Genomic DNA, 21,470 nt, shown 5'->3' with positions numbered 1-21,470 from the left:
AGCTGGTGAGTGGAGAACATTCTAGACAGTCTGAAGGTATTGCCAGGTGTATGGCCACAGCACCCCAGAAATAACCGATCTCATCTGAAGGTATTGTCAACAGATTTGTTCATGAACTTAATGGGGCTGTGTGTGTGTGGGCGGGGGACACCACATTGAGAGCAGGTGCTGCTATTTATAGCAGTAGTGAGTCCTGGATCAGCTGGATTAGTGGTTAAAAATATTTTTGTAAAATAAATTGTAGATCAAAGATAAGACTAATAATGCAATATCAGTGAACACTAAAGAGATAGTGTCCCTGTTCACATAAGACAGAAATTATCACTAAAACAATGTAAAATATCTATGTCCAGTCTTGTTAGATGTAATCCTCACCCTTTCCTTTTATTTTTAAAAAATATTTATTATTTTACCAGAGCACTGCTCAGCTCTGGTTAAGGGTGGTGCGGGGTATTGAAACTGGACTTAGGAGCCTCAGGCATGAGAGTCTGTTTGCATAATCATTATGCTGTCTACCCCCGCCCCACCTTATCATTTTCTAAAAACATTTTATTCTGAGGCTAGTGGCTTACAGTACAGTTGAGTGACCCTCATCCTAAATAGATATCATTCCTTGAGCTCTTTAACAAATGACATGAAGCCATTATGATGAACAAGACATGCTGTCATGATTTTGAAAGTTCACATCTGGAAGTTTTAGTGATAGCATCTATAAATGAGGGTGGAATCATATTTAAAATAGATTAGCAGTAGTCTTAGAAAATTCAGCTTTTAAAATCTAATTTTGATCTATGCTTGGTAGTGTTTATTGAGGGGCATGGTGGGGAGAAGAATCCATAAACATAATTTACCAATAAAAACGCTAGCATTCCTAACTAATGGTCTGAAGTCACTGTTGTAAATATGGAAGGTGTTGAAAGCTCTAGAGTAACACAACATAAGCAGAATTTTATGACAATAGAATGGGGCTTTCGTAGGGTTCCAATTAAGGGAGAAGCAAGACCTTGACGGCTGGAACTTTTAATTCCAGTTTGCAACTAGAAGGTGTTTTCCACTCACCAGGAGTTCCACAGATGGTGTCTGACTTCATCCTCTTGTCTACACAGTGAAGCCAAGTCAGAAAATGTGTTCTCTCTCTCTCTTTCTCTCACATGCTACAATGTGCTTGGGCCTGGGTTTGAGTCCACGGTCCCCACCTGCAGGGAGAAAGCTTGGCAAATGGTGAAGCAGTGGTGCAGGTGTGTCTCTGTCCCTGTCTCTCTCTTATCTTCCCCTTCTCTCTTGATCTCTGGCTGTTTCTATCCAATAAATAAATAAAAGGAAAGAGAGAGATGCTAAGGAAAGAGAGATATTGAAGAGAGAGAGAGATGAGACCACCTTAGTCTCCTGAGAATCCTCAGGAGAGGATTCTCTCCTGAGCTCAGAGAGTGAAATGTCTAGGATTTGCATGGAGGTTTCAGGGCCCACAGTTAGTTTCTCTACTTTGGTTGGTCTGTTTGTTTATTACTTTAGGTAGAAACAGAAGGGCAGAGAGAGAGAGGAGAGGGGGAGGGAGGGAGTTAGGGAGAGAGAGAGAGAGAGAGAGAACACAGGACAGAAGTTTCCTTCAGTGTTTGAATCTGGATCATGCCCATGGCAAAGCAGCACACTATCCAAGTGAGCGGTTTCTCCTGCCCCTGCCTTAGCTTGACTCCCACGCATGCGCATGCCAGGGTTGGCAACGTGGCTCCAGGAGCTTCTGGCTAAATCCTGGAAGCTCAGCTTCTCATCATGGAAAAGAAGGTACTTCTGTTTAATTTTGTCAGTGGTCTAGTACTAGTTTAGAAGATCATATGATTGATTACAGGGGTGTAGTTCTACACTGCAGTGCCCCGCCCCCAGCAAAGTTCTGTGCCCTCTCTTTGCTGCTGCTACCTAGCCCCTGTGAGCTGTAGTTCTTAAAAAGCCCGAGATACAATTTGCTGCTTTTCTTTTGGGGGTTTTTGTTTATTTGTTTTTGTGAGACCATGTACTTTAATTATCTGTATTTCACATATAAATGAAACCATCCAGTAGATGTCTTTCACCTCTTTATTTCACTGATCATAATCACCTCCAGTTCCATCCATTTTGTCTCAAATGATATCATATTATTGTTTCTTTTTAATTTTTTTAATTATATTTATTTATTTGATAGAGACAGTCAGAAATCAAGAGGAAGGAGGATATAGAGAGGGAGAGAGATAGAGTCCTGCTTCACTACTTGTGAAACTTGCCCCCTGCAGGTGGGGGACCCAGGGGCTTGAAGCCTGATCCTTGTGCTTTGGAACGTGTTCACTCAACCAGGTGTGCCACCACCCGGCCCACATCATTGTTTTTATTTTTATTTTTTTCCCTTTTGGTGCCCTTGTTTATCATTGTTGTAGTTATTATTGTTGTTGTTATTGTTGTCATTGTTGTTGGATAGAACAGAGAGAAATGGAGAGAGAAGGGGAAGACAGAGGGGAGAGAAAGATAGACACCTGCAGACCTCCTTCACCCACCGCTTGGGAAGCAACTCCCCTGCAGGTGGGGAGCCAGGGGCTCAAACAGGGATCCTTATGATGGTCCTTGTACTTTGTACTATGTGTGCTACCGTCCCCTGCCCAACTTCTCTCTTTTAATGCTGCCTTAATAACCTAATGATAACTGTCACTGAAGGTGTCTTTCACCCTCTTCACTCACTTCCCTGGAGTTAGTTGGATCTCCTCTTTTTAGGTTTGCATCTTCTTCCCACAAATACTGACAATTCGCTCTTTAAGAAATTCCCTCTACTCTGTTGTTTCAACAATGATTTAGTTGAAGATTTTTACCCCGTCTTTCGATGATTTGGGGTCCTAATTTCACTACACAGGTCTTTGCATTTCAGAAAAAGGTCACATACTGCAAAGTCCTGCTTTAGAAGGCAGGACACTCCATTTACTGCTCTTCAATGACCCTTATACCTCTAGGCCTGCTTTCTTGCAGCTGTGAAGGTGATAAGATTACACAAGAAAGCATTTACAAAGTGCTTTGATGAAATTAGTTGGGTAAATAGGAATATATATATGTATACATATATATATATACATATATATATATACATATATATATATATTTACAACTCTTCTAGCCAGCAAGAAGAAAAATCTGTTGATATAACTACAAAGCGACAGCGACTCCATTTAACAAACAATGACTGTCCTTTGTTATTTTAAATATTACTTCACAATAAGAGCATCCCATCCCCTCATCAGTTGGAAAAGCACAATGCTTGATTTGAAATGGAGAAAACATAAGTATCCTCGGTGTCTTTCAAACAGCATGTTCATTATCAATGATCGAATTAACAGTCTCTTTGATTTTTCTAGCCTCTCTGCTGAAGGGTTTGAAGCATGCCAATATTGTGCTGCTGCATGACATAATCCACACCAAAGAGACACTGACATTTGTCTTTGAGTACATGGTGAGTTGGCCCAGCACCTTACAGAACAGGGGGAAACCTGATGCTTGTATAACGAGTCAGTTAATATTTTATGGCATACTGAAACTTTCTTTACAACGCGTAAAGTGTCATAGAAAAGTTCATTACTGTGATTAGTGGAACCGATCCTTCTCACCGTCATTCTTTAGTCTTGCCTTCTCACCCCTTTCTACCTGTATCCCCCACCACCAGAAATAAGAAGTGCTTTGAATTTGCCTCAGAAATAGTGTTTTCACTTCAGCTTTATTCCTTTTTAATCACTAGATGAACAGAATTCAACATTTTTCCCCCTCATTGACTGTATGTAAACATAAGTCACAAGTTAAAAATTGTGTGTAAGTTTACAAAATAATAACCTACTGTATATCATACAAGGAGAAATGTTAAAAGAAGCAGAAATCAGAAGGTATCTGTACTTCACTTGTCTCCATGGAGCCTGCAGAGTGAGCGGAATCCTTTGGCATTGCATTCAGTGGCTGTGGTTTAAAATTAGCATCTTGGGAGTCCGGTGGTAGCCCAGCTGTTAAGCACACAGTGGCGCAAAGTGCAAGGATCCAGGTTCAAGCTGGCTCCCCACCTGGAGGGGAGTCGCTTCACAGGTGGTGAAGCAGGTCTGCAGGTGTCTGCCTTTCTCTCCCCTACTTTGTCTTCCCCTCCTCTCTCCATTTCTCTCTGTCCTATCCATCAATAACAACAACAACAATGAAAACAACAAGGGCAACAAAAGGGAAAATAAATAAATATAATAAAAAATTAAAATTAGCATCTTTGTGTACCAAGAAACAGACTTCCTGCTAAGAGACTAAAAATATAGAGATACCTGGTATTTGACTCTACCTGAGGGGGTCTCAGAGAATCTGGTTATGTACTTCCTGCACCTCATTTTCTTAAATCCTAAACTTAGTCGTACCTGGTTGTGCTACATTACCTATGTGTCTTACCTAGTACATATAGTGTGTGTATGTTATGGGTTTGTGGCGTTAGGATACTGTCTAAGCGCCACTAATGCCACTCTCTCCGCCGTTTTGTCTAGCACACAGATCTGGCACAGTATATGCTGCAGCACCCAGGAGGGCTTCATCCCCACAATGTCAGGGTGAGTGTCTCAGCATTCAGGGTTCTCTTCTGACTTGTCCACAACTGGAGAATTTTTGCAGTAGGCTGTCATTGCAAAACAGAGGCCCCTGACATTAAATGAGAAGATGGACACCTAGAGAAAAATAAGTCACCTGTCAAAGTATGGAAGAGTGTTTAGCGGCTTTCTAGACTACAGAATCCTGTTAGTCATTGCCAGAGTGTAAGTATGTCCTCAGAAGTATAGTCAGTGAGGCCAGAAGAATCGTGCACTTAGATAGTGTGCTGCTTTGCTTGGCTCACAACGCATTGCAGGTAGTAGCTTCAGTGTTGTGGTCTCTCTCTCCCCCCACCCCTCTTATTTCCTCTGCCTCTCCATCTCTATCTAAAAGAAAAAATTAAATGAAAAAGACCAGCATTAAAATAAAGGAAACAGTTAAGCGCAGGTGGCACAAAGCACAAGGACCAGAATAAGGGTCCTGGTTCAAGCCCCCGGCTCCCCACCTGCAGGGGAGTCACTTCACAAGTGGTGAAGCAGGTCTGCAGGTGTCTATCTTTCTCTCCCCCTCTCTGTCTTCCCCTCCTCTCTCCATTTGTCTGTGTTCTATCCAACAACGATGACATCAGTAATAACTACAACAATAAAACAGCAAGAGCAACAAAAGAGAATAAATAAATAAATAAATATTTTTAAAAAGGAAGGAAAGAAATGAATCCAGGTTGCTATTTGAGGGGGGTAAAGAAAGTGCCTTCTTTTTTATTTTTTAAACTTTATTTATTATTGGATAGAGACAGAAATTGACAGGAGAGGGGGAAGATAGGGAGAGAAACAGAAAGATACCTGTAGCTCTACTTCACCACTCATGAAGCCTTCCCCTTGCAGGTGGGGACCAGGGGCTTGAACCTGGGTCCTTGTGCACTGCAGTGTGTGTGCTTAACCAGGTGCACCACCACCTGGCCCCCATAAATGCCTTCTTCAGAGCGGACTACTGTGGTGTGTTTATAGTTCCTCACTGGAATTTTCAAACAACCAGCATCCTACTTTACTCTTAGTCAGTTTCCCTTATTTCTGTTTTACCAGATTCTACTATATATTGGGTCAACTCCTAAACCCTGGAATAATATACTCTTAGCTAGATGTAATTTAACATTTGCTATAAATTTCAGGAGCTATTTTCAGTTCACATTTTTCTTCTTATAAGGTTTTATTGGCTAGAGTTCATTGATTTGTCCTTAATGTAATCTTATGAGGTTAATGTATGTATGATGTATGAATTATTTAAATAATGTTTATATATTTACTTATTCTTTAATTTCAGAGGGCTCTGTTGTGTACCTGTACTATGTTAAATTATGGGGTGTCAGTAACCATGCAATAATGAACAAGTTGTGTTTCTTATTTTCTCTTTCTTTCTTTTTCCATTTCTGTCTGACTGATTGGCTCCATCATCCATCTATTGGGTTACCAGAAAAGTCATGACACATTTTTGCAGAGTTTACAAGATAATACCATGCATTCTCTGCCATCCTAGCATTGTTACAATTTAGAGATCTCACCCTTGCTCCTTGCTTTCTTTTTAAAAATCTTCTTTCTGTTTGCTTCTCATGGTTTTTACTTAGTTTTGACCATAGCACTACTCAGCTCTGGCTGACAGTAGTGCAATAGGAATTGAACCTGGGACCTCCAAACCTCAGACATGAAAATCTGTTGAGTAAATCAGTGTCCTATCCCCTAGCCCTAACTGGTGCTTGCAGTACTCTTGACAATACCGTGTTTGAAATGATCTCTTCCATTGTTTTCCATGAAAACAGATCTTTATACACCCTCCACGTTCCTAAATGCTGCTTCATTTTGCCCTTTGCTGTCGTGCCCCTCTGTAGTCACTAAAAGCATACATTCATTCACCAGTTCTTCTTTCTCTCTTCCTTCCTCCCTTCCTTTCTTTCTTCCTTCCCTTATTTCTTACTTTCATTCATTCATTCTTTCTGTTTAGAGAATTTATTTATTTATGATAAAGATATGAGGGGAGAGTGAAAGAACCAGGCATCACGCTGGTACATGTGCTGCCAGGGATTGAACTCAGAACCTCATGGTTGAGAATCCAAAACTTTATTCACTGTGCCACCTCCCAGACCACACCCAGTTCTTTTCTCTTTGCGTATTTTCTCTTTTGGTCATTGACTCTCTTTCCTTTTTACCTGCAAGTTTGATGTGCTGGTTACTCTCAGATATTCCTCTCCAATTCCCAGCTCCCTCTTGAACCCCAGTCTCCTTTTCAGTTGTCTGGTGCCCATTTCCCTTTGGTTATTCCACCTCAACTAGGATCTCATCAAGACTAAAGCAGGATTCTTTCACTTCCTCTCTAAATCAACTTCTGCTTCTACTAAGAGATCTGTAACAAAAGGGAAAGCACAAAGCAGAACTTGGACTGGAGTTAGTGTCTTGCACCAAAGTAAAAGGCTTTGTGGTGGGGGAGGATGTGGTCCTGGACCACGATGACAGAGGAAGGAAGACTTGGTGGGGTTAAATGGAAATGTGGAAAACTGAGAAATGTTACACATGTACCAACTATTATTTTTTTTTTACTGTTGACTGTAAACCATTAATCCCCCAATAAAGAAATTATTAAAAGAAAAAAGAGGAGAAATCTGTAATTTTCCAGATTTTCCAGGTTAATCAAACTCAAAACCAGCGTATTGAACTCCAGCTTTCCCTTCTCACGCCCAGGTCACCACCGTGCCTTGGCTGACCTCACCTTTGCTTCCATTTTTCACATTCCTTTCCATTCATACATGTCCCAAACTTTAGGTCTTTATTTCTTCTCATGTAGGTTCTTGCTGCTAAACTTTCAGTCTTCCATCAGCAGCATCTATATTGCCTTGGAGCCTGTTAGAAATTCAGAAACTTGGGCTTCCCCCTCGGCTTACTAAATCAGATCCCTAGGTCTTTCGTCTGCTCCTTGAAGTTTGAGAAGCACTGGTCTAGACCACATCAATAAACTCCTACCTGGAATCCCCGACTCCAGTCTCCTCTCTTTAATCCATGCCACAGACCACAGTTACATAAATTTCCTTCTGATCATGTCATTCTCTCTCAACTGAACTCCCTTTCATGACTCTAAGGAATATAGTCCACAACTTAGAAAGTGAGGCTCTTGGCCACCTCCCCAGTCTTCCTTCTCAGGCTTATGTCCCCTATTTTACTAATATATTCTATATTTCAGATCAACAGAGGCTGTATAGAATTAATGAGAATGAAACTTTACAAAGAACCACTTTGAGCGGTGGAAAAAGTTAGTAAGCAAAATATTTGTCTCTTCTTTGGATCCCTGTACTGCAAAATAAGAAAGATGTATCCAGTTTTTTGTTTTTAATTTTTTTAAAATATTTATTTTATTTATTTATTCCCTTTGTTGTTTTTTTATTGTTGTAGTTATTATTGTTGTTGTCGTTGTTGGATAGGACAGAGAGAAATGGAGAGAGGAGGGGAAGACAGAGAGTGGGAGAGAAAGATAGACACCTGCAGACCTGCTTCACCGCTTGTGAAGCGACTCCCCTGCAGATGGGGAGCCGGGGTTCGAACCGGGATCCTTATGCCGGTCCTTGTGCTTACCAGTTTTTTTTTTTTTTAACTTTTTTTGGGTTCACAGTAAAGAAAATTCTATATTCAGTATTAACCTCTCTGCATAGATATAAGCACACTTTCCACTGGAACAAAAGTTGCATAAAATAATAGTAAGTGTAATACACTAGTATATTTTCTATTCTCTTTTCATCCATTCAATTTTCTTATTTCCTTTTTTTTCTCTCTCTTCTTTTTATGTGGCATCAAGGCCTTGTGCCTGTGCAGCATGACTGCTCAGGTGCAATGTCTCTGTTCCTTGTTTTAGAGAGAGTGGGGGGAAAAGAAAGAGAGAGGCAGAAACAGATACAGAGAGGAGATGTAAGTCAGCATCACTCTTCCATTTCTGGAGCTCCCCTTGTGTCTTCCATGGTTCTTCTGTGTGGTGCCATGGCTCAGACCCAGGTACATGATAAGGTATATGATAAGGCATGAGTTCTACCAGGTGAGATAGCTCCAAGACCCTCCATTGCATTTTTTAAAAAATGTTTGTTAATAGCCACCAGATTGATTTTGTAACCCACTAAGGGGTCAAGCCTGGAGGTTGGAAGTTGCTGTGGACCCTCTAACCTTAAAAGCCCAAGGACCCTGCTCTTTGAACATATATCCTCTACTTCCTGTTCTGCACCTTTGTTCAAAACATTCCTTCTTCTGTAACACCATCCCCCACTCCAACCTCTTCAAATGCAAAGCAACTTTTAAAGTGGAACTTAACAAAATCTCTTAAAATGAAAGGATATGGGAGTCCGTTGGTAGCGCAGTGGGTTAAGCACAGTAGGCACAAAGTGCAAGGACCAGTGTAATCCTGGTTCCAGCCCCCAGCTTCCCACCTGCAGGGGGGTCACTTCACAAGCGGTGAAGCAGGTCTGCAGGTGTCTATCTTTTTCTCCCCCTCTCTGTCTTCCCCTCTTCTATCCATTTCTCTCTGTCCTATCGAACAACGGTGACATCATTAACAACAACAACTATAACAATAAAAAATCAACAAGGGCAACAAAAGGAAATAAATAAATAAATGAAAGGATATTACTTCTTTAAATTTTTAAAAATTATTTGTATTTATTTATTGGACAGAAACAGCCAGAAATCAAGAGAGAAGGGGGTGATAGAAAGGAAAGGAGACAGAGAGATGCCTGCAACACTGCTTCACCACTTGTGAAGCTTTCCCCCTGCAGGTAGGGCCCTAGGGCTCAAACCCAGGTCCTGGTAACTGTAACATGTGCGCTTAACCAGGTGCGCCACCTGAGGATATTACTTCTTTACATGTATGCAGTAGGAGTTCTTATTTCTCACTTGGCACTATTCACATATATTTTGTGATAATATTGCTATATATATATTTTTAAATCTTGTTTTAAATTGAGAACAGGAATTGTGTTTTCTGTCTCTTTATCCTCCTAAATATTTAATAAAACATTCCGCATGTGAAGGACACTCCAATCTAAAAATCTTCTTTTCACAATTATGTTTTCTCTAATTACTCTTCTGTTAAATCAACACCTTCACTTCCTTGACTCTTCAGTTTTGACCACCCAGCTGCCCAGTCCTCAAGTGAATGGTGGAGAGCAGTAGGGAGGGAAGGTGACAAGAGGAAGATGTAGTTAGATGGCATCAAGGTCCAGGTAGGCTTTTGTGTTTCCCCATCAGGGTGCTGAAATAATGATTTGGACTGGTATGGAAAGTTGCATGCCATTGACCTTACTTTACTGTAATCAAAGATGCAAACAAGTTGTAGAAAAGTTAGCATCTACTTGAAAATGTCATAAAGACAAGCAAACTCAAGGCTTCATCTGAAGAAAGTAACCAGCAGGAAATTCATCAGAGATGGGATGGTTGGGAGTTGTTTTGTTTATAATTTTTTTATTATCTTTATTTATTTATTGGATGGAGACAGCCAGAAATTGAGAGGAAACAAGAAGACAAAGAGGGAGAGAAACAGAGAGACCCCTGCAGCCCTGCTTCACCACTCGCAGAGTTTTCCCCCTACATGTGGGGACCAGGGGCTCAAACTTGAGTCCTTTAGCATTGTAACATGTATGCTCAGCTAAGTGAGCCACCACCTGGTCTTGGTTGGGAGTTTTTAAACCAGGGTTAAAGAATGAAAAAGAACAGTGTAAATATATGGAAAAGGAGAAAATGATGGATACTTGGTGAAGTGAGAAGAATCACAGAGCAGTACAGAGATGGAGGGAGAAATATGCAGTCACACAAGTTTTTATATTGTTAGAGATTTGTTTTCTTTTATAGGACAGAGATAAATTGAGAGGAAAGAGGAGATGGGAAAGGAGAGAGAAAGAGAGACACCTGAAGACCTGCTTCGCTGCTTGTACAGATTCCCCTCTGCAGGTAGGGGCTGGAGGCTTGAACCCAAAGCTTGCATTTTGAGTAGTGACCACAGAAAATAGGATAGGAACTATACAGTGAGGTTAGCCTGTGTTGGATTTCTAAAAGAAAAAGTCCTAGGGATTCCTGGTGAGTGAAAAGACTCAGGAAAGATAAGACTTGGGTTTCTCTGGCTGTTTTTTGAGAGACTCCTACTCCAGATGGCACCGACGCAATGGAATTTCTTTATTTCCAACCTCATTGTATTGGAACCAGGGTGAACCCCTCAGGAATGGGAAAACTCTATGGAAAAAGTAACCCCCAATCTGGCTCAATGTAGACTAAGAAAACACTAACAATTTGGGTCATACTATTGGTGATGTTGAAGGATGAACATCATCTCTTGAAGCATCAAGAGATTAAAGGGTGAGTGGGTGGTGAGGTTAGTCAGCACAGACTGCAATTTTGAGAAGTGCAGCTATGAAATACCATACCTCATGCCACCAGTGCCTTACCATTTACAAATGCTCACAGACATATGTCGAGTCAGAGGGGACTGGGGCTGAAGAGTAGGAGGTGGGAGGTGGATGTGACTAATTAGTGAAAATAGTCTTTGTGTGGGGCATGAAAGGCATTGCAGGCTGGCTCATAAGAGACTCTGTCTCTGACTCAATCATTTGACTCTCTCCTTTCTATCATGTTTGGATTTTCTGATTTTTCTTTGGTTTGTTGGGATGGTCTTGTTAAGTAGGTCACAATTTGAGTCCTGACTCTTGAGAGAGAGAGACAGAGGAGAGAGAGAGAGAGAGGGAGAGAGAGGAGAGAAATTGAGATTGAGATTGCTGTGGTTTCACCACTCCAGAGGTAGGTGTGTGTGTGTGTGTGTGTGTGTGTGTGTGTGTGTGTGTGTGTGTGTGTGTGTGTGTGAGATTGCTGGGGTTTCACCACTCCAGGCTGATTTCTTCAGATAAAAAGAGAGCAAGGACAGAAAAGAGATACCACAGCACTGATATTTCCCCCAGAGCCATTATACACCTGTGTGATGTAACCTCCAGGCCAGGTTGTGTGCATGGCAAAGCAAACACCTCCCTGGTGAGCTCTCCTGGAAGCTCCCTTTGCAAATATGATTTTTAAAGTCTCCTTGAGCCCTGGTGTTTTTTTTTTTGTTTTGTTTTTTAGTCATAGGATTGTTTTGAGGATTGAAGCAGCAGTAGGCAGTCATGGATGTTATTTCCTCTTCCTTCTTTCTCTAGCACATGTCTATCACCATCCTTCTAGCTTCTGTCACTCACCCCTCTTTTCTTCACCTTCTTTCTGTAGTGCTGCCACACGGAACACCATAATTTAAAGTTCAAGCAGTAACATCTCTTATCTTTTACCTGGCATTTAACTTGGTTGTTTGTGCTATCTTTTTCTTTTATTTTCTTTTAATTGTCTTTATTTGTTTGTTGCATAGAGACAGTCAGAAATAGAAAGGGAATGGGGAAGGTAGAGAGAGAAACAGAGAGACACCTTCAGCCCTGCTTCACCATTCACAAAGCTGTTCCCCTGAAGGTGGGGACCGGGGTCTTGAACTGTTGTCCTTGTGTATTGTAACATGTGCACTCAACCAGGTGTGCCACCACCGGTCCCTCATGCTATCTTTTCCATGGACATTTATATTTATTACTGAGTGGATGGTTTAAATGTCAGCATGGGGGGGCCTGGCTGGTGAACGGAGTCCCAAGAAATGTCTAGTGTGTTTTAAATTTCTTGGGAGCCTTCTGTGTGACCGGTGTGGAATCTCCACAGTGAACTGTGCCCCAGGCTCCTGCTCTGGGGAGAGACTGTGCTGCCTCTGAGTTTGGTGCAATGTCTCCAAGTACCTGTCAGGATAGTGCAGGTCCTAGCACCTCCCAAGTTCCAAGATTCCAGGCTGTGATGGAAAAAATGAATTTATCCTCCTAGGTCTACTTTAGCTATTTTGCCTGTGTCCCTGGGGCTGTTGAAGCTGCATCCCCCACCCCCCCTTTTTTATTTCCTAAACTGCCAGAACATGTTTTCAGTTGGCATAGGTCTTTGAAAATATTAATGTTAGTGCTTGAATTCTCAACTGCCAGTGGTCCTGGAAAACAACAACAACAACAAAGAAACACACAACACTCGGAATTCAAAGCATTCTCTTTTTTCCTTAAACATATATTACTGAGAACTAAATATCTTCAGCTTCTGTGTCTCATATCTAATAATTTGACCCAGAATATATTTTTCCTACTGCTTTTTCCCTCTTTCTCCCACTTACTCTCTATTCCCATTTGATTTTTAGGACGTCAAGTTTCTTTTGGTCTCTCTCCACTCCTAGTCTATACTATTTCCCTCATTTCAACTTTGAACTTAAAACTTTTAAAGTAGATATTTCCTAATACCATCTAAGTGTTTGTTCTGCAGTCTGGTCTCCTGGCGTTGTGTTTTTAAAAAGTTTCATATCAGAGTGTGTGGAAAGCTTAAGTCATTGTAGACCTGAGAATATAATTTCCAAGTCAACTTTGGTCTTATATGTCAAGTGCACTGGTGGAATAAAATTAAATCTCTCGCTGGGGCCCTAATAGGGGAGTCCTGAGATTCCCAAACAGACATGATGGACCTAGATCTCGAATAAATCCCTCTCTCCATTGTAACCAGTCATCTCTATCAGGAACAACACAATAGACTCCTTTGTGGGTCCCCATAGGACCTTGCCCTCAACTTGGATCAACAATGGTAGAGAATGTTCCACCCTCGGAAGGGAGGATGGAGAACATACTCTATGCCACACCTGAGGAAAATAGGTCCTGATATTGGGGCAGCTTGGAACGTTCCTACTTATGACCACAGAATGTGAACTCAGATCTACAGGGATGCAGAGATCACATAGCTAAATATGGGCGCCAGATCACATCAAATTGATGGGGTTTACTGTCAACAATATTGATACACCTTTCCCATATTTGGAAGCTACTCTCTTCCATGATCCAGCTTTCTGTTCCTTCTGCCAGCCATGACATCATCTTCCCAGACAATAATTAGGATCCACCTGCATATCAGATTTCAGGCTCAGGCAAAAACGAACAAACAAAAAACCACTAGTATAGCCACAGGCCCATTGGAATATAACTAAAATATGCCTACTAGCTATCTACAAAATGGAGGGCCCCCCCCCCAACTCTTCATCTGCACTATTCCAAACTTTAGGTCCATGATTGGTCAACAATTTGTTTTGCTTTGTATGTTAACTCTATTTTCAACCACCAGTTTCCAGGTGCTAGCATGATGCGACCATACTTCCCTGGACATACAACCCCACCAATATGTCCTGGAGCTCTGCTTCCCCAGAGCCCTACCCCACTAGGGAAAGAGAAAGACAGGATGGGAGTATGGATCAACCTGTCAATGCCCATGTTCAGCGAGGCAGCAATTACAGAAACCAGACCTTCAACCTTCTGCATCCCACAATGACGTTGGGTCCATACTCCCAGAGGGTTAAAGAATAGGAAAGCTATCAGGGGAGGGGATGGGATATGGAGATCTGGTGGTGAGAATTGTGTGAAGTTGTACCCCTCTTGTCCTATCATTTAGTCAGTGTTTCTTTTTTATAAATATTTTTTTCTTTTTTATTTAAGAAAGGATTAATTAACAAAACCATAGGGTAGGAGGGGTACAACTCCACACAATTCCCACCACCCAATCTCCATATCCCACCCCCTCCCCTGATAGCTTTCCCATTCTCTATCCCTCTGGGAGCATGGACCCAGGGTCATTGTGGGTTGCAGAAGGTAGAAGGTCTGGCTTCTGTAATTACTTCCCCGCTGAACATGGGCGTTGACTGGTCAGTCCATACTCCCAGTCTGCCTCTCTCTTTCCCTAGTAGGATGGGTCTCTGGGGAAGCAGAGCTCCAGGACATATTGGTGGGGTCTTCAGTCCAGGGAAGCCTGGCCGGCATCCTGATGACATCTGGAACCTGGTGACTGAAAAGAAAGTTAACATATGAAACCAAACAAATTGTTGAGCAATCATGGACCCAAAGCTTGCAATAGTGGAGAGGAAGTGTTAGGGGGGTACTCACTGCAAACTCTAGTGTACTTCTGCTTTCAGGTATATATTTTGCAGTAGTTTACAGATACATGTGAACACATGCTCTCTCTCACAGAAACTGGTATATATCTAGGTTTTGGGACTTTCTTAGAAAGTGAACCACCTGAGATGAAATTAGAGTATACTATAAAAGGAAAGGTCTCACCCGAGTAATGAAGCTGAAGGGTTGTCATTCCACATGTGAAGTCTCTGGACACAGTCTGAAGTGAAGCATGTTAAGGTGGCAATCGTTGCGTTGGTTAGGTTGTGATCAGCAGATGCAATATTATTTGATATGGATTGGGAGAGGCATACGGGAAAGTGGGCCCTATCCAATGGTTCCAGGACTGGGGGAAGTAGAGGCTCTATAGTGGAGATGTGAGGTTCCTGCTGTCTTAGGGTTCAAAAAGACAATGGATAGTTAATGTTATCATCACATTAATTGGTAATTGGGTTAACTTTGAAAAGTCCTTTTGTTAGGGTTTGTTGTACAGTACCCAGTATCTTGTATATAGCTGTGCTATTGGTTGCTTCTGATCTACTTGGTCTAGGCTTTTGAGAGAGTTTGCATATCAATTACACAGCCTATATATTAAAAAGATTCAGTTTGTGTTTTGAAAAACTTCGAGACATACAATTAATTTTCCCCCTCTCATATTAATTAACTAGTGATTTATATGACTACATTTTACTAGGAGTGTACATAAACACCATTCCCACCACCAAAAGACTGTGACCCATCCCTCCCACCCACTCCCACCCCCCACTGACCCAGGAAGCTGCATGTCTACCCTTCACCTCTGGGTTTTTACTTTGGTGTCCTACTTACAATTTGATCAGGTCCTGATTTTAGTTTCCCTTTCAGATCTTCTTAGTCAACTTCTGTTGATGAGTGGGATCATCCCATACTCATCTTTATCTTTCTGACTTAGTTCACTTAACATAATTCCTTCTAGCTCTGTCCAAGATGGGTCAGAGAAGGTGGGTTCATTGTTCTTGATAGCTGCATAGTATTCCATTGTGTATATATACGACAGCTTTCTTAGCCACTCATCTGTTGTTGGGCACCTGGGTTGCTTCCAGGTTTTAGCTATTATGAATTGTGCTGCTATGAACATAGGAGTACACACCTCTTTTTGGTTGGGTGTTATGGAGTCCTTGGGGTATAAGTCCAGGAGAGGAATTACTGGATCATATGGAAGGTCCATGTCTAGCCTTCTGAGAGTTTTCCAGACTGCTCTCCACAGAGGCTGGACCAATTTACATTCCCACCAGCAATGTAAAAGGGTTCCTCTGTCCCCACAACCTCTCCAGCATTTGTTGCTGCTGTCCTCTCGTATCTAAATCAGTAATTGGTGTTCCAAAGGAGACTTCAAAGGTTCATTCTATATATTTTTTCATGGAAGCATAATTCCTCTAATTTCAAAGAAAGATGTCAGGAAAAGCCCTAAATCCCTTTGCTTAGGATATAATCTACTTACTTGACTTCCCTTGTTTCTTTTTTCCCCCTCTCTGAATGAAAAATCGTATTTTCCTGTCTCTCAAGAGATACTTTCACTATACTCTTTCAGATGACTGTTTTTGATTTAGAGGAGAAATCATCACATCGTGGCTCAAATCTGCTTAGATAAGGTGTTCATTTCTTCCAGCTTTTCATGTTTCAACTTCTGCGGGGCCTGGCGTTCATCCACCACCAACACGTTCTTCACAGGGACCTGAAACCTCAGAACTTACTCATCAGTCACCTGGGAGAGCTCAAACTGGCTGATTTTGGTAAGTCGCCCCTCACATTTTTCTCTGAGCTGTGAACAATGATGCTTTTATGTGCACATGTTTAAAGCTTTGACTGGTCTGGCCTTTGAAAAGTGGGGACTCAGGGAACATGATGCTTTGTGAGGATATCAAACTGCCATCTAGGAAGTGTGAGGGAAGAAACAGGGGTGAGGGGGCGAGGAGTGGAGGGGTGGGGTGACCAGTAGCTTCTTAGGATTCACCTCCATCAAAGCCCCTGTCTAATTAGAACACTCCTATTCTTCCACTTTTTTTTTTTCTTTCTGTGCCTCTGGGGTTGTCACTGGGGCTCAGTGCCTACACTACGAATCCACTGCTCCTGGCAGCCACTTTTTCCATTTTATCGGATAGGACAGAAGGAAATTGAGAGAGGAGGGGAAGATCGAGAGGAAGAGAGAAAGATGGATACCTACAGTCCTGCTTCACTGCTTGTGAAGCAACCCCACTGCAGGTGGGATTCAGAGGCTCGAACCAGGATCCTTAAGCGAGTCCTTACACTTCGTATTATGTGTGCTTAACCCAGTGCACCACTGTCTGCCCCCCTCCACTGCCATTTTTGATCTAAAGATTATGTATATGTATATATATATTTAAATATTTATTTATTTATTGGATAGACACAACCAGAAATTGAGAGCAAAGGGGGTGATAGGGAGAAAGATAGAGAGACCTGCAACCCTGCTTCATCACTTGTGAAGCTATCCCCCTGCACTTGGGGACTGGGGACTCAAACCTAGGTCCTTGTGTACTGTAACATGTGCGCTCAACCAGGTGCACCACCTCCCGGCCCCTGATCTAAAGATTTTTATTTGTAGAATGAACTCTCCTTATTTTCCCTAAACCTAAGTGGACATACTAATTTTATCAGATTAGACTGCAGTTGTCCCAGAGTGTCAGGATAAAGTGGTTATCATGTGCAAGGATCAAGGTTCAAACTCCTGACCCCCCAGCTGCAGGGGTAGAAGCTATATAAGCAATGTCTCTCTCTCTCTCTCTCCCTCTTTTTCTCTCCCTTTCATCTCAATTTCTCTATGAGAAATTTTAAAATAGAAAGAAAGAGAAAGGTATCTGGCAGTTGTGGTTCACTATGTAGGCACAGAGCCCCATTGGCAACCTTGATGGTAATAAATAAAAATAAAAAAAATGTTTTTTGATAAGATGGATTCCTCTTGAGATAGAGGCTTCAGTTCCTGCATCTGTGTGGATAAATAGACGTGTCTCGTGAGTATCTGAGCTTTACTCCCATCACAGTGACACCAATATCCTGAGTGTCACTCTGTCTTTCCACACATCAGCACATATCACAATTTATAATTACACACATGCATTTGTATGATGCTGTCTCTGTCACCATAATGTTAAAGGCAGCCTGAATCCTTTTCTATTTTTGATTGCTTTGGCTTCAGTCTCCAGCAACAACAGTTGCTCCATCAACGTTTGTTGAAGTGCTGGTTCTGTATGAGCTGAAGAGCCACTTTTTTTTGATGGGCAGATATCAGTCTTACAATAATGGCTTCACTTTATTCTGAGCTACTAGTTTTCATCCAAACATATGAGCATTTGACTGATAGTCGTCATCATTTCCCCACAATAGCAAACTTATCTGTCAACTCTTTTTCCTTTCTTCCTTCCTTCCTTTCTTTCTTTCTTTCTTATCTTTTTTTTTTTTGCCTCCAGGGTTATTTCTGCAACTCAGTGCCTGCACTATGAATCCACTGTTCTTGATGGCCATTTTTTTTCCATTTTATTGGATAGGACAGAGAGAAGTTGAGAGAAGAGTGGGAGATAGAGAGGAAGAGAGAAAGATAGATAACTGCAGACCTGCTTCACCACTTGTGAAGTGACCCCACACACACAGGTGGGGAGCGGGGGGGAGGGGGCTCGAACCAGTATCCTTGAGTGGGTCCTTGTGCTTAGTACTATGTGCACTTAACCAATGCACCACTGCCCAGCCTCCCCCCACCCCCGCTAATTCTTTCTAGCTATAGATCATGCAATTCTGTAAGATAAGAAGCTGACTGAAAAAAAAGATACTTCTGTTTTATAAAGGAACACTTGAGGATGATTTCTCAAGGGGCCTACAGAACTAATTTGGCTTAAGCATTTCCACCTCTGTCTGCAGAAATGGAGGGCAGCCGTGTTAGTTGTTAACTGAGTTAGTCACTGTTATGGAGACCCAGTATCGTAGAAGTGTAAGCATACCAGAAAGTTAACTTTCTCACAAGGAACCGTGTGACCTGAGTAGTCAGTTTTTATGGTGCCTCCTTAGTATTTTGGCCTACACATGCTTCAAGACAGCTGTTGCCTCCTGATTTCTACTTGGGGGGCAAGGGGAGTAAAGGTAAGGACACCTAACCCTCCCATTAACCCAAGATGTAGAAGTTCACGGATCACTGTTGTTGCCATCATATAGTCATCATTAGAGGCAGAGCAATGCTGCAAGTCCCCACTGCCCACCTGAAGGGGAGCACATCTTGAGTGGTGAAACAAATCTGCAGGTGTCTCTCTCCCTCTCTACATTCCTTTCCCCTCTTGATTTCTTTCTATCCTATCCAATAAAATAGAAAGGAAAACAAGAAGAAAAAGGCCTCCTAGCCCTAGTGATAACCCTGGTGACAATTAAAAATATATAGAGTCACTTCACTTTAATCAACTGCCAGAAAGGCCACTTCTTCATTTTTAAAACATTTTTTATTTATTTGTTTCTTTATTCTATTTTATAGGCCAGAGAGAAATTGAGAAGGAGGAGGAGATAGAGAGGGAAAGAGAAAGAGACACCTGCAGAAGCTTCCCTTCTGTAGGTGGGGGACCAGAGGCTCACACCTGTGTCCTCATGCACTGTAACTTGTGCACTCCACCAGGTGCACCATCCCCCACCCTCCATGCTATTTCTAGCTACAAAATCAACCTCACATTTGAAAAACTTCACTGGAGACATTCAAAAGGCTCAAATAGTTGAGTGACTCTATGAAAAATGTCCAGAATTAGTGTATGGATTTATGATGTTTACTCTGCCAGTTGTGTTCTCCTTAGCAGAATGCATCACTGTGACTTCCAAGGAATTCCCAAAACAGTGAGTTCTGTGCTTTGCCCCTTCGGTCAGGTCTTGCTCGTGCCAAGTCTGTTCCCAGCCAGACATATTCTTCAGAAGTTGTGACCCTCTGGTATCGCCCTCCCGATGCCTTGCTGGGAGCCACTGAATATTCCTCTGAACTGGACATGTGGTAAGAACTCATGCCAAGAAGGTGAAGAGCATGTGAGTCATCTTCCTCCATGAGGACTGCTTTCTCATGTGTATTACATTTTTGACAATAACTCTAGCAATGGCACTGACATTTATTATAGATATATATATATAGTGTTTTCACATACATATCTCTTATTATTTTTTTACATGATGAGAAGAAGCACTGACATGAATGCTAGACCTTTTAATCAGTTACTCTGGGTTATGTTATCTTTAAAAAAAATGATCTATCTCCTGTGAGTCTGTGTTCCCATTTTTAAGATGAGAGTAAAAACTCTCCTCATGAGGGATTAAATGGGACTGCAGTACAATTATCTGGACCAGACAAATACTATCAAGTAATATCCCATCACTGAGGGTTCTTGCAATAATGGAGTTCAGCAGTGAGCATGAGGGTTCAGGCCATTATATCCTAGTGTGGCTGTGTTATGTTATGTGGATCTCATTTCTAGAAACATCCAGTCACTTGGTGACTATGTGGATAGTGTTTCTGGTTTGTTTGTTTTAATGGTGATTCTGTGATGATAGCCACCCCCTCTGTGGTAACAAAATATGTGCACTCCTTTCTGTTCCTTAGAATGTTTTATAGGAACAGACAAACCTGATTTATAAAGCCTGGTTTATAAAAAGTTTATAAATTATAACATTTAAAACAAAGTTTTCGAGTGCTATCCTAAAATACTAATCTAAGGTTTTGGCTTTCTCAAAGCATTGAGAAAGATTGCAGAAAAATTTCCTGCAGTGTATCTGGAGTCATTGATTTCCTAACACCCAATACCATTTTTAGAAATATTACCTGCCTGACAGAACCCTAAAACTCAGCTTTTGCTATTCTACCCTACCACTTCAAAGTCATGAGTGGGCTGTGGATTTCCTGGCTTTTTATTTTATTTTATTTTTTTTGCCTCTAGGGTTATCGCTGGGGCTCGGTGCCTGCACAAATCCACTGTTCCTGGAGGCCACTTTCCCTATTTTGTTGTCGTTGTTATTGCACAGGGCAGAGAGAAATTGACAGAAGAAGAGGAGGAAAGATAGACACCTGCAGACCCGCTTCACCACCTAGGAAGCAACCCCCCTGCATGTGGGGAGCCAGGGGCTCAAACTGGAACCCTTATACTGGTCCTTGCACTTTGCACCACTGCTGCACTACCACCTGGCCCCGACTTTATAGCTTTTAATGATTTCTTCCTAGTTGTGCTGCTCAGACAGCACTCCTGTTTTTCACTCTGAAATTTTTTTTGTTTTATGGAATGGTTAAAATATTTCAGATACCTGCATATTTCTCAGCTAGGATTAAGAGTGTACCCTAGGGACATTTAGCAGTGTCTGAAGACATTTTTTTGTTGTCACAGTACTGTGGAGGAAGTGCTAGGTGCACCTTATGGGTAGAAGCCAGGGATGCTACTAAAGATTCTATAAGCACAGGACAGTCCCACATGACAAAGATTTATCCAGCCCCCAATGCCAACAGTGGCAAAATTGAGCAGCCTGATGAAGATTAAGAAACAGTAAACTGAAATCCATGAATCCACTAACTAGAGTTTTAGCCAGCACACAACACTATCAGGTTTACTTGTGCCTCTTCCCGTCAACCAGTTCCTCTACCAGAGGAGCTTCTACCCTGAATGCCGTTCTTCTCATCATTCCCACATTTTTTTCAACCTGGTTTTTCTACTGATTAATAGTTGTTTACAAGATTGTATGATCACAGGGTCTAGTTTCACTACCAGAAGAGTAGGGGAGGGTGCAGACCATATCTGGGTAGTGTAGGGTTATTTTCATTTACATTATATTTCCAATATGTCAACAACTGTCATGTGAATTGTTTCCACAACAAAATGAT

General features: G+C 41.7%; 1 protein-coding gene across 9 annotated transcripts in view; it reads left to right on the top strand.

Moving 5' to 3' along the window:
• CDK15 (cyclin dependent kinase 15) overlaps positions 1–21,470 on the top strand; it is a 155,218-nt gene that overhangs the window by 45,844 nt on the left and 87,904 nt on the right. For all 9 annotated transcript variants that reach the window (XM_060194133.1, XM_060194129.1, XM_060194127.1 and 6 more), the window contains 4 exons: positions 3,369–3,463; positions 4,515–4,577; positions 16,239–16,362; positions 19,484–19,604. In XM_060194133.1, the coding sequence (XP_060050116.1) occupies positions 3,369–3,463; positions 4,515–4,577; positions 16,239–16,362; positions 19,484–19,604 (403 nt within the window). The remainder of the gene's footprint in view (positions 1–3,368; positions 3,464–4,514; positions 4,578–16,238; positions 16,363–19,483; positions 19,605–21,470) is intronic.

The sequence above is a fragment of the Erinaceus europaeus genome, chromosome 7 (genome assembly GCF_950295315.1).
Source record: "Erinaceus europaeus chromosome 7, mEriEur2.1, whole genome shotgun sequence".
NCBI lineage: Eukaryota > Metazoa > Chordata > Mammalia > Eulipotyphla > Erinaceidae > Erinaceus > Erinaceus europaeus.
This window is presented reverse-complemented; position numbering and strand designations above follow the sequence as displayed.